General features: G+C 39.5%; 1 protein-coding gene across 5 annotated transcripts in view; it reads right to left on the bottom strand.

Moving 5' to 3' along the window:
* Nucleotides 1-13,863, bottom strand: part of LOC124770046 (diphosphomevalonate decarboxylase-like) — a 68,699-nt gene that overhangs the window by 20,933 nt on the left and 33,903 nt on the right. For all 5 annotated transcript variants that reach the window (XM_047249174.1, XM_047249172.1, XM_047249176.1 and 2 more), the window contains one exon: nucleotides 11,010-11,138. In XM_047249174.1, the coding sequence (XP_047105130.1) occupies nucleotides 11,010-11,138 (129 nt within the window). The remainder of the gene's footprint in view (nucleotides 1-11,009; nucleotides 11,139-13,863) is intronic.

Below are 13,863 nucleotides of genomic sequence, written 5' to 3'. Positions count from 1 at the left end.
TTCAATTATAAACCTGTAAACGGATAGCATGTAGCCATATAAATAAATATTTTTATAACTTCCTCTGCAATCTTTTGTTCAATTGACAGCATAACATTCATCATGAATATGGTCTGTAGAACATAGAACTAACAAAGTAACTCACAAAACAAGTCACTGGTCCAGTCACTGACACTTCACTATACAGAATAGGTGCTACATCATAATGCAGTACCATATCATGTTTCCTCTCTTCCTCAGGCGCAAAAAATTGTTCTCAGACCAAAAAAAGGGTTGCCTATCCTGTATACTTTAAGCAAATTTAATATTTGTCTCTGCTATATCTGTCATGTACCCCCGATTCGCCTAAAGGAATTGCTCAGACACTGAAGCATCACATGTTTGCACATGTACAAGGCTTTGCTTCCCCAAACAGTGCCAATCACAACATGGATGACAGATAGCAGGACATGCACCACCTGAGGTCCTCCATGCCAGAGACCTATTTCCTCTGCCATGTCACATGTGCAGAGCTAGATCGGCATGAATTCCACCATGCCCTGGCTATATAGGGTGACAGAAGCCAACACATTGGCAGTTCACTCCACCAGAGCTCTGAACCAATTCATGTGCCAGCTCTTAGCAGCCCATCAGTCAGAGCCTCGTAGGAAGCCACCGTAGTGGGGTCTAAAACTTTCCAGCAATACCACAAGACATGCCTGTTGCCAACTATGCTGAACGCTCAACCTCCATCGTTATGGAATACCAGTGGCACAGTCTTCATGCCTCACTGTGTTTATTCACTATGTCTTTCAGGCATATGCCTGTTAGTGTCTGAGAAGTTGTATTATCTTTTATTGAGAAGAGTTTTCCATTGTTATTAAATCTCTCTACTGTGGTCATAATAAACCCTTATTCTTGCTTACATGTTTTTTTTTATTATTTCTTATAAATCATCTCCCCATGGGAGATATAGCAATACTCATTCCATGTAAAAATGGCAGTAATTTCTAGATCAAACGGTAGGTTGGTAAGTGGTGAATTCATGCCAAAAATACGGGTCCAACCACCCAACAGGATCTCACCTGTTTATGCCTGCTCATTTTCCTGCTTGGAGCTCATATACACCTTGTTTTCTTCTTGTCATCTCAGTGGCTTCCTTTTAACTGAGGTATCATTCGGATGACCATGTAGTAGACCAGAATGCTTTTTGCTCATTCACTGTTTGCTAGAGCCTGACAACCTACAATTACTACATTTGAGATACTGATAAATGATCAGCACAAAATAATCTCACTTAGTATTGTGCATTTTGACAAAACATTTGAAGACATAGAGTAGATGGTTACAGGACTGCATGCTCCAAGGGAGCACTAAGTGATGTGATATCAGTCCTTTAAGCCCTGGCTCATACTCAAACTTTTCATAGGGCTGCACTCACTTCAACATTACAGGATAATTTTTTTGATCTATGTGGCATGTGGCAGTTGATGATTTGCCAAACTATCAATCACTACCAACATAACTATCACATCAGTGGAAGAAACAGCACACCTTGTGTATAGCTTCTTAATACCACATTAAAATAACAATGGGCTCAGTTTCAGTACTATAGCAGCGTAGACACAAGATGGGACACAATTGCTGAAATCTGAATGGTCACCAACAGCTGAAAGCTCAGCACATGAGTCTGCACTCACAACCTGGGCACTTGGGCCAATAACCAGCATTTTGAGACATTTCAGCAGTGCTTGAAGGGATGTGTATCTGACCTCAACCAAACAAGTACTTCCTTGTCTCACATAAAAGAAGGCATCTGCCCAGGCTGGGCATGTTGACACAGCCAAGTTTCCAATAAGTATCTGCTGTGTGCCAGCTTCCACTGTGAGGTCAACCAGCATTCATCTACCATCCTGTCGGGACTTCCTACTGGGGTAACCTCCTCTTAGCTGCATTTACCAGGGTCCATCAGCATTTGCTGCCACCTCCAGGTGACCAGTTCTGGATCTGAGCCTGGGTCACTGCCATCCACCATTGGAGCCACACACCTGTACATTCTGACCACAGTTATGAGAGTGGAAGCACGCTTCCTGAGGCTTAATGGTGCACCACTCACAAGGCCACCTCCATGCCATATTGATGGAAGTGCTCACACCAGCACCTCCTCGTCTGCTGTCCTTGCCTGGGTAACAAACCTCTGCTGCTGCCTGCTTCCTGTGTACACAGTATCTATGCTGGTCCAACTTAGATGCCAATGCTGGCTGCTTACATCTTTTGTACCAAGCCACTGCTTCCACTAGAGAACAATAGCGCACACCTAGCCTACACACCTTTATAACATTTTTTTAACTTCATATAACAATGATGCTGCATGCCTTATGCATCATCTTAAAAGCTACATGCAGAAAAAGGTTGTAAAAAACACTACTGTTGTATATCTGACATAATAAAAGAGTATTGTACAAGGTGTACAACTTTGGTTCCACCATATTTTCCCCAACATTTGAGGCTTTAATGAAACAAATTGGTTCAACATGTATCATTCAAAATATTTTCCATTGCTAACCACTACTTTCTCCCATGTTTCTGGCAGTGTACAAATCCTGTGTCAAAAAAAAGTGTTCATCTTTTGAAGCGATCCACAAATCGATCCAATTTGTGACTTCTTCATGAGATCAGAAGCGTTGGTCAGCCAGGCCATGTGCCATTGATCTAAACAGGTGATAGTCAGAGGGAGCAATGTCTGAAGAATATGGTGGGTGGGGCAGGGCTTCCCATTTTAACATTTCCAAGTACGTTTTGACATCTTTTGCAACTTAGGGTCGAGCATTGTCATGCTGCAAAATCACTTTATCGTGCCTCTTGCTGTATTGCGGCCATTTGTCTTTTAATGCTCTGCTCAGATGCGTTAATTGCATTCGATAACAAGCACCTGTGATTGTTTCACTTGGTTTTAACACCTCATAGTACACGACACCGAGCTGGTCCCACCAAATCCAGAGCATGATCTTGGAGCCGTGAATATTCAGTTTGGCCGTTGACATGGAAGCATGACCGCGAAATCCCCATAATTTTTTCGCATTTAGGGTTATTGTAATGAACCCATTTTTCATCCCCGGTCACAATGCAGTGCAGAAATCTCTTCCGTTTTTGCCTCTGAAGCAAATGTGCACAAACACACAAACACCGTTCAATGTCTTTTGGTTTCAGCTCACACGGGACCTAAGTTCCTTCTTTCCGAATCATGCCCATAGCCTTGAGATGTTTTGAAATGGCTTGCTGTGTCATTCCCATTAATCATGCCAATTATTCTTGAGTTGGATGCAAGTCTTCACTCAGCAATGTCTTCTATTCTGCATCTTGGAAAACATTCTCTCTTCCACCACTATGGCAGTCTACGACGTTAAAATCACCATTCCTGAAGCGTTGAAACCACTTACGACACACTCTTTCACTAACAGCATCCTTACCATATGTACTTGAGAGCATTCGGTGAGACTCAGCCGCTGTTTTCTTTATACTGAAACAAAACAGTAACACCTCCCGCAAATGGCGAGAATTACGCTTGTAAACTGACATTTTCAATCAAGAACAACTTTATGATGCAGACACAAATCGACTAATGTTTGAATGAGGTTACGTTGACTGAGGTCCAAGCTAACTGCCTGGCATCTGCAATCTGTTTCTTTCGACCGCTACTTACCGTTGTCGCCACCTATCAGCAAACAGCGGAAGCAAAGTTGTACACCTTGTACATTGATAGTCAACAACCTAAAGTCAGGAGGAAGTCTGCTGTATACAGTAGACAAGAACACAGCCTCACAAGGACATTTCATAATTCCACAATAACCTCTTCCTGGCTAATGTATTTTCTGTGAGGGACAGTGGTATGCGTACGTATATTTGACTGCAGCTGAACACCGAGCTCCTTTATCCGCCAACATGTATGACATCCAGATGTCACTGGGTACTGTGGTCTGTTATCATATCCAGCTATGGCTACAGATGTCACTGGGTACTGTGGTCTGTTATCAAATCCAGCTATGGCTACAATCTCAACTGTGGCTGTTGTCTTGATGGCTATATTAGCTCATGCCAGCTGTAACTGGTATGATACATTTGTAACATACATTGTTATGACCATATCACTCCTGCCTACGAACAATGATCAAAGCTGCATGGTGATGAGCAAAAAGACTATCGAACTTGGTGTTTGCTCTATTATCTTCTCAATTAATGCACTCCCTCTCATTTACCTTTAATTCTTATGCTACTATCTGGGACCCCCCCATGAACCATGGACCTTGCCGTTGGTGGGGAGACTTGCGTGCCTCAGCGATACAGATGGCCGTACCGTAGGTGCAACCACAACGGAGGGGTATCTGTTGAGAGGCCAGACAAACGTATGGTTCCTGAAGAGGAGCAGCAGCCTTTTCAGTAGTTGCAGGGGCAACAGTCTGGATGATTGACTGATCTGGCCTTGTAACAATAACCAAAACGGCCTTGCTGTGCTGATACTGCGAACGGCTGAAAGCAAGGGGAAATTACAGCTGTAATTTTTCCTGAGGGCATGCAGCTTTACTGTATGGTTAAATTATGATGGCGTCCTCTTGGGTAAAATATTCCGGAGGTAAAATAGTCCTCCATTCGGATCTCCGGGCGGGGACTACTCAAGAGGACGTTGTTATCAGGAGAAAGAAAACTGGCGTTCTATGGATCGGAGCATGGAATGTCAGATCCCTTAATCGAGCAGGCAGATTAGAAAATTTAAAAAGGGAAATGGACAGGTTAAAGTTAGATATAGTGGGAATTAGTGAAGTTCGGTGGCAGGAGGAACAAGACTTTTGGTCAGGTGAATACAGGGTTATAAATACAAAATCAAATAGGGGTAATGCAGGTGTAGGTTTAATAATGAATGAAAAAATAGGAGTACGGGTAAGCTACTACAAACAGCATAGTGAACACATTATTGTGGCCAAGATAGATACGAAGCCCACGCCTACTACAGTAGTACAAGTTTATATGCCAACTAGCTCTGCAGATGACGAAGAAATTGCAGAAATGTATGATGAAATAAAAGAAATTATTCAGATAGTGAAGGGAGATGAAAATTTAATAGTCATGGGTGACTGGAATTCGAGTGTAGGAAAAGGGAGAGAAGGAAACATAGTAGGTGAATATGGATTGGGGCTAAGAAATGAAAGAGGAAGCCGTCTGGTAGAATTTTGCACAGAGCATAACTTAATCATAGCTAACACTTGGTTCAAGAATCATAAAAGAAGGTTGTATATGTGGAAGAATCCCGGAGATACTAAAAGGTATCAGGTAGATTATATAATGGTAAGACAGAGATTTAGGAACCAGGTTTTAAATTGTAAGACCTTTCCAGGGGCAGATGTGGACTCTGACCACAATCTATTGGTTATGAACTGCAGATTAAAATTGAAGAAACTGCAAAAAGGTGGGAATTTAAGGAGATGGGACCTGGATAAACTGACTAAACCAGAGGTTGTACAGAGTTTCAGGGAGAGCATAAGGGAACAATTGACAGCAGTGGGGGAAAGAAGTCCAGTAGAAGAATAATGGGTAGCTCTGAGGGATGAAGGCAGCAGAGGATCAAGTAGGTAAAAAGACGAGGGCTAGTAGAAATGCTTGGGTAACAGAAGAAATATTGAATTTAATTAATAAAAGGAGAAAATATAAAAATGCAGTAAATGAAGTAGGCATAAAGGAATACATAGTCTCATAAATGAGATTGACAGGAAGTGCAAAGTGGTTAAGTGGGGATGGCTAGAGGACAAATGTAAGGATGTAGAGACATATCTCACTAGGGATAAGATAGATACTGCCTACAGGAAAATTAAAGAGACCTTCGGAGAAAAGAGAACCACTTGTATGAATATCAAGAGCTCAGATGGAAACCCAGTTATAAGCAAAGAACGGAAAGCAGAAAGGTGGAAGGAGTATATAGTGTCTATATAAGGGCAATGTACTTGAGGACAATATTATGGAAATAGAAGAGGATGTAGATGAAGATGAAATGGGAGATATGATACTGCGTGAAGAGTTTGACAGAGCACTGAAAGACCTAAGTCAAAACAAGGCCCTGGGAGTAGACAACATTCCATTAGAACTACTGATAGCCTTGGGAGAGCCAGCCCTGACAAAACTCTACCATCTGGTGAGGAAGATGTATGAGACAGGTGAAGTACCCTCAGACTTCAGGAAGAATATAATTCCAATCCCAAAGAAAGCAGGTGTTGACAGATGTGAAAATTACCGAACTATCAGTTTAATAAGTCACAGCTGCAAAATACTAACACAAATTCTTTACAGACGAATGGAAAAACTGGTAAAAGCTGACATCGGGGAAGATCAGTTTGGATTCCGTAGAAATATTGGAACACGTGAGGCAATAATGACTCTACGACTTATCTTAGAAGAAAGATTAAGGAAAGGCAAACCTACATTTCTAGCATTTGTAGACTTAGAGAAAGCTTTTGACAATGTTGACTGGAATACTCTCTTTCAAATTCTAAAGGTGGCAGGGGTAAAATACAGGGAGCGAAAGGCTATTTACAATTTGTACAGAAACCAGATGGCAGTTATAAGAGTCGAGGGGCATGAAAGGGAAGCAGCAGTTGGGAAGGGAGTGAGACAGGGTTGTAGCCTCTCCCCAATGTTATTCAATCTGTATATTGAGCAAGCAGTAAAGGAAACAAAATAAAAATTCAGAGTAGGTATGAAAATCTATGGAGAAGAAATAAAAACTTTGAGGTCCGCCGATGACATTGTAATTCTGTCAGAGACAGCAAAGGATTTGGAAGAGCAGTTGAATGGAATGAACAGTGTCTTGAAAGGAGGATATAAGATGAACATCAACAAAAGCAAAAAGAGGATAATGGAATGTAGTCGAATTAAGTTGGGTGATGCTGAGGGAATTAGATTAGGAAATGAGGCACTTAAAGTAGTAAAGGAGTTTTGCTATTTGGGGAGCAAAATAACTGATGATGGTCGAAGTAGAGAAGATATAAAATGTAGACTGGCAATGGCAAGGAAAGCATTTCTGAAGAAGAAAATTTTGTTAACATCGAGTACAGATTTATATGTCAGGAAGTCGTTTCTGAAAGTATTTGTATGGGGTGTAGCCATGTATGAAAGTGAAACGTGGACGATAAATAGCTTAGACAAGAAGAGTATAGAAGCTTTCGAAATGTGATGTTACAGAAGAATGCTGAAGATTAGATGGGTAGATCACATAACTAATGAGGAGGTATTGAATAGGATTGGGGAGAAGAGAAGTTTGTGGCACAACTTGACGAGAAGAAGGGACCGGTTGGTAGGACATGTTCTGAGGCATCAAGGGAGCACAAATTTAGCATTGGAGGGCAGCGTGGAGGGGAAAAATCGTAGAGGAAGACCAAGAGATGAATACATTAAGCAGATTCAGAGGGATGTAGGTTGCAGTAGGTACTGGGAGATGAAGAAACTTGCACAGGATAGAGTAGCATGGAGAGCTGCATCAAACCAGTCTCAGGACTGAAGACCACAACAACAACATCAACTATCTGGGAACAGCACAGCAGACATACTTATTCTCAACGAAGTAAAATCCCCTCTATACCATCACATAACACCACCATGTTTCCTAAATCATTTTCTGTACCAGGACACCAACTTTCGGACAATATTACTCAAAAAATCTGAGAGATTAAATTCCTTTCAAACTTCAAAAGACCAGCTAATGGTTCACCTTCTGTCATAATACCTATGTCTTTCATACACTTGTCTGCAGCTCACTCTGATCAACTGGTCCTCTCACACAACGTTTCCTCCCCCTTAAGTACAGAGTCCTCTATTTAAATTTTGTTCTTTCCTAACAGCCACTGTCACAGTCATTTCAATCTTCTCCTCTTTACTTATCCCTTGCACTTCTGATAATATTAAACACAGTTTCAAATGTGCTAAACTAATCTATATCATTCTTAATACCCTTTATTATTATTATTACTATTATTGTTGTTGTTGTTGTGAATATTTTGGCTGTGTGTTGTGTCATTATCAGATGCAAAAGAGGGCCTTAAGGCCCGAATCTGGTCAGGCCAAACAAGCAACAAATATTCTTTTGATACTACTAGCCTGCAGCTCCAGTTTCTTTTACTATAAGGCCACCATGACTGCTGGGTTGTAGCCTTGTATCAGTGGAATGTTTTGATGTCAGCTAGAATTTTTGGCACTGTAGCTGCTTCACTGTGTGGTGATTGCAGTTTATCTCATGCTGCTGCAAGACAATCCAGTCTCTCCAAGAGGCAGTCAGAATCCACTACTGTGACTGCTACATCATCTTTCTTCTATATTGTACCTTCATTAGTCACTGTCCTCACCCATCCAGCCCCCTCCTGTTCCCATTCCAGCACTACACAGCCGTCATTTCACCACCACACCCAGTCTTTTAATTTCTTTTACTTTTATTTCTCTCCTTTCCGCTACTTACTCCTCTCCCCCCTCTGCACCTTCTCTCCTACCCTCCCTCTAAACTCCAACACTTCACTGTCCGCCACTCCAACCATACTATCCCTCCCCCTCCCCGCCCCAGCCTCCTCCTTACCCCCACTCAGTCGCCACTCCCATCATGCACTGGTGCTGCTGCTCGCAGTGTAGTTTCAGCTCTCTGAGATTGCAGATATGTGTGCAAGTTGCACTTGTTGGAGTGTGTGCGTGCGTGTGTGTGTATGTGTGTCTACTGCTGACAAAGGCCTTAATGGCTGACAGCTATGATTGTGTGAATGTTTTTATTGTGCCTATCACGGCTCAGCATCTCTGCTATATGGTGAGTAGCAACTTTCCTTCTCTCGTATTGTTACATTCCATCCTGGATTTTCCAATGTTTGATTTTAACACTGGTGAGTGACACAAAATTTTTAAATGTACATTTTAGGAAAACCTGAAATGGGAGACACACATGAATAATGTAAACAAAAATTTAAATATACTCACACATGCTGTAAAAATCATCTCACAAAATACAAGCTGTGCATCAGAGGTCACAATGTACTATGGCAACATTGATTCACTATTGCGGTATTATCTTTAGGGAGAACTTCATAATTAAAAATAAACATTTATACTACAGAAAGATTTTGTCAGAATAATAAAACGTCCTAAATACAGAGACTCCCAATATTTAAAAGTCTCAGTTTACTGACCCTTTCTCGTTTATATATCTACGAAGCACTAATCTTCATAAAAGGAAGCACATTAAAGGAAAAAATCTTCAAGTGCAATTGTTATTTCCATTCTTATGGTACAAGACAAAAGCACAGCCTACACGCCAATAAAGTAAGAAAAAACATTTGTACAAGAGGAGTGTATCGTACTGGCATTATTCTGTATAACCAGGTGCCATCCTATATGAAACAGATACTACATTTACACTAGTTTAAAGTGAAGCTGAAGGAGCACTTGCTCGACCACTTCTGGAACACCATAAAAATTAGTGTAAACTGATCAAATTTTCTTAACCACACTATTCTTTTGGTCAGCTTATTTGTTTATATAAACATGTTACCAATGTGCAACAAGTACTGAATTATTTTTCAAAATCATAATATGTACAATTTGTATTTACCATATCAAACCTTACTTGTCTTACACCATTTGTGCAAACAATCTACAAAATCACGATTTACAAGACCAATAAAGAAATACAAATACAAATAAGAAGTTATCAAGGAAACACCAGGGATTTTGATAAATAACAGAATTTTAAAAATCTCTCTTCTTCCAAAAAGATGAAAATCTGAAATATAATTATATGGCTTATTGACAGACATTAAGAAGATGACTTTAATTTATATATATTTTTTATATCTAAATAACTTAAAATTTCAAATGGAAAATACATACGGAATTGTAAGCCTAACAAACAAAAATACAAAATCTCACTTGTCAATGAATTTTCGTTATCAAGGGGCCTTCATTAACATTAATGTTACTCTGATATCAATTTCCAAAAACTGCAATAACTGTAAGGTAGTTTGGATATCCGCAAAAAATATCAGCTAGACTCCCAATTCAGTACTGTATCTATCAATGGTGAAACATTACCAGCTAAAGTAAGCTTTGAGTTGTGATATGTGGAACTGTGTCAGCATACAGAGCATCTCTAAAAGAAATTTCTGTCTTAATTCCACTATAAGGCTACTGGAGTACCTCAACCACATCACACTAGAAGCTGATGTGATGGAATACTTCAATGAGGCCTAGTAAACCAAGATATTTTAAGAAGTATCATGTGTAATTCCAATTAAAGTGCACCTACTGAAATCATTCCTCCATGGAAATTTCTTTCCTTGGATTGCCATTTACATCTCCAGCCCTTCTTTCTAAATTCAACAGACACAAAAGCATCCTTTGTTAACAGTCACTAGAAATCTGCCCAAGTTTCATACAGTGGTATGAAAACTCTATCCTTCCATTTCAGAGTATTGAGAGAGATAGTACAAGCACACATCAGTGTGAATAGCGTTGTATTTAGTTGTAAAATGTCTAAATATTAAACTAGAGACCAGTTGTTTTGAGCCATATTTCAATAACGAGCAGCGTTTTTCCCACATTCTCTGTCAGGCACCTAGGCTGCCGTTTATCACTACAGTATTAGTGGTGGTAAATATTAGTATAATAGTCTCTAACACGGTACTAGTTGTATATATTCATTACATTTATGACATAATTTCGTTGTTGTAAATGTACTAAAAATTATAATTTCCAAAGCTGTAAAGTTATTATGCACAAACAAAGATTATTATTATTATTATTATTATTATTATTATTATTATTATTATGCATACTACTAGGTAGTGACTTACTTGTGCACTATTTAACATCATAGATTGTTCTTTCAAACACACGATTCATTTTCTGATGAATGTATCTGACAGTAAAAGCATTTTCCAGCAGCAGATCACAGTTTATTTAATGGCCATCCCTCATAATTCCAAACAAATAAATCTTAAATAAATATTACTCACCTAAACATGCATAACCTGCAGCAGATGATGCAAGGCCAGCAGCCGTGGGGAAATTATTTTCTGAACAAATATGGACATTCCATGCAGACATATTTTCATTGTTTCCAGATTTAGCGGCTCTTTTACGGACTAAATATGAACAGATTGAAACAAGGAAAAAGTGTATGTAAAAAGAAAACAAATAACATTTACAGTTCTAATTAAATGTATAGGTTGCAATAACAATGTCACAGACTTAATTAATGGAGTATGCTTGACAACAATGAAGAAATAATCATGGTGTAGAAAGGTGAAATACACAATTCACTCTTCATAGGATACAACAAAGAGGGAACTAACATATGAAGGCAATATAATGTGTAGACAAGGGCCAACCACATTGTGCCAAACTTGATGCAGCCCAAGTGTGTGGCCCACATGCGAGCAGAGGTCTGTCTCGGCTTTGCTCAGTCCTCCTCGGAAGTACTAGGTACAGTGCAACACTTCAATCAGTATCACGGTGTGGCATTTTTAAGTCATCCCAACTGCCTCCAATTCAACAGAATCGTGGTGTCAGCACTGTTTACCCTTCTCCATTTGTTTGTGGTATGAAGAACATCCACAGATCCAGTGGCTGAGAGCACAAAAAGAGGCAATGTAGTGCTCTGCCATTACAAGCCTTTATGTCCTGTATATCGAGAAGCATTTTGTGCTAAATTTGCAGGCATGCATCACATGAAGAAATTGGTGTAATGAATAGTAACTTTCCTGAAGTTGCATGCCTTATTCCACTGTTAGTTGCAACAGTTTTCAACAGAGCTGACTGAGTATGGGGACCTAATATATTACTGTAAAGTAGATTGGTTAAGACAAGGGATATGCCTGCAACAATCTTTTTTATTTAAAACTCACTGTTGTTGAATTTATGAAGGAGAAAGGAATACAGGAATGAAAATTAGAACATCCAGAATGGATTGCAGACCTCGTATTCTAAGCAGACTTGACTGCACATTGTCGACATTAAGAAAATGCAAGGTGAGCAACTTCTTTCCAATTTGATGGGAATGCATTTCAAAAGAAAATCACATTGTAGAAGGGATGCATTCTGAAAAAGAGTACAGATCCCTAAGCTCACTACCATTAAAGAAAAAGTGAGACTGGAAGAATTCATTGCAGTCTTTAAGGAATTACAAGGATCATTTCATAAACATTTTGAAAACACTGCCAATCTAACAGCTGTTTCTTGAGATCATTTGCTCTTTCAGTTAAAAGCACACCTGTGCATGCACAAATGTAACTGATTAATCTGAAAGGTTACTCCTATTTTAATGACAAATACTTTACTGTTAAGACTGTCTAGAACATCTACATAGCTTTCCTCAGGTGGAGTTGCCATGCCCCCACAATGAGGTAGCAAAAGTGCTACAATATTTAAGTCAACATCTGTGTGTGAAAGACCTTTTCTTTGATTGTGAAACTGAATAAGTCACAGTTACATGGCAACCTGACCATACATATTTGTGAAACTGTCTATGTCTGACCGTACGATGACCATTTGTACCAGATAAACATTATATCATTTCTTCACTGTGTAAAAAATAGTTAAATGATACCGGAAACTCATTTTGTTTGTGAGTGATGTTGTTGAGAACTGTGAAATATAAAACAAAGTTGTATGCAGTGCAATTTCACTCCCATTCCAATGCAGCACATTCAGTTTCCCCTCTTCCCCCTCCTTGCACTCATACAGCATTGTGTGGCAGTGGTGGACAAGTGCAGTGACGCTGAGCATTACAGCACTTGTGCCAGGGCATGGCTCACAGGCTGAATTCTTAGCCACCCCTGGTCTTGACTAAAAACATGGAGATGGAGTATCTGGCATAAAGTGAGGAATGCCCCATTTCCTATGATATCAGAAGGTAATAACTGATTACATTTCTTGACAGAGTGCAGAGGGCAACACTTTGTCTAACTAAAAGGAACAGCACCATTCACAAAGCTTTCTAGACTGAAAATTGTTTCATATAAGGAGACACATCTCTGGCAAGTGGCCAGTTGGTTGGACAACGAGCCTTTTACAAAAACCTAAAGTTATCACCATACACAATAAATACCACCTGCCATTTCCTGGTATCACGCGATTTTTGGACATCGTCGGCTTCTGTTATCTACTAGTATAACAAAAACTATCACCATTTGTTATCTTTCTCAGTCTAGTATGCCAACTCTTTATCCTGACAGTTGCCAGCAGTCATCTTACTGAGCTGAGTGCCTCTGCCCCTACTCCTTACCAAATAAAAACCTAGACTAAAATATTGCACCATAAGTCAACATTGTAGAGAGGCTGACTCATACTTAGCATGCCTCATAACATTCACAGAAGATGAAATAACAGAGTTTTCCCCAAGAACAAAGTACTATGCATGTCACATATTTTTTACTGTAATAGCTTCGATCCCCTGCATATTTAAAATATAAAGATGGCCTAATCAATCAAAACTGGTCATTATGATAAAAAAGCATTCTAAACTGTGATCTGTTAACGTAATTATAAAACAAGATAACTGTTATCTCCTTGTGACACAGTACTGACTTCCTGTAGTATTTTTTCACTCTATATTAACCGTGTGCCAGAAATCTAAGGAAATCAGCTGTTATGCCCTGTTATCTTCTGTATCAGTTTATAAATTTCATCAATTAGCTCTGCATACATACATGTTTCCATATACATGTTTCCATACTTTTATAGCACAGTTTTGTCTCTGCTCATTACGCTTTGTTTCTGCCAACAATCTTTTCCTCAAAAATCTTTGTTTTTGTGTCCATCATTCATTTATCCAGCCTGAAATGAAGTGTGGTTACTGGAATCAAAACC

Source organism: Schistocerca piceifrons, unplaced genomic scaffold (genome assembly GCF_021461385.2).
Source record: "Schistocerca piceifrons isolate TAMUIC-IGC-003096 unplaced genomic scaffold, iqSchPice1.1 HiC_scaffold_730, whole genome shotgun sequence".
Lineage (NCBI taxonomy): Eukaryota > Metazoa > Arthropoda > Insecta > Orthoptera > Acrididae > Schistocerca > Schistocerca piceifrons.
Note: the sequence above shows the minus strand (reverse complement) of the source record. Positions and strands in the feature narration are given on the sequence as shown.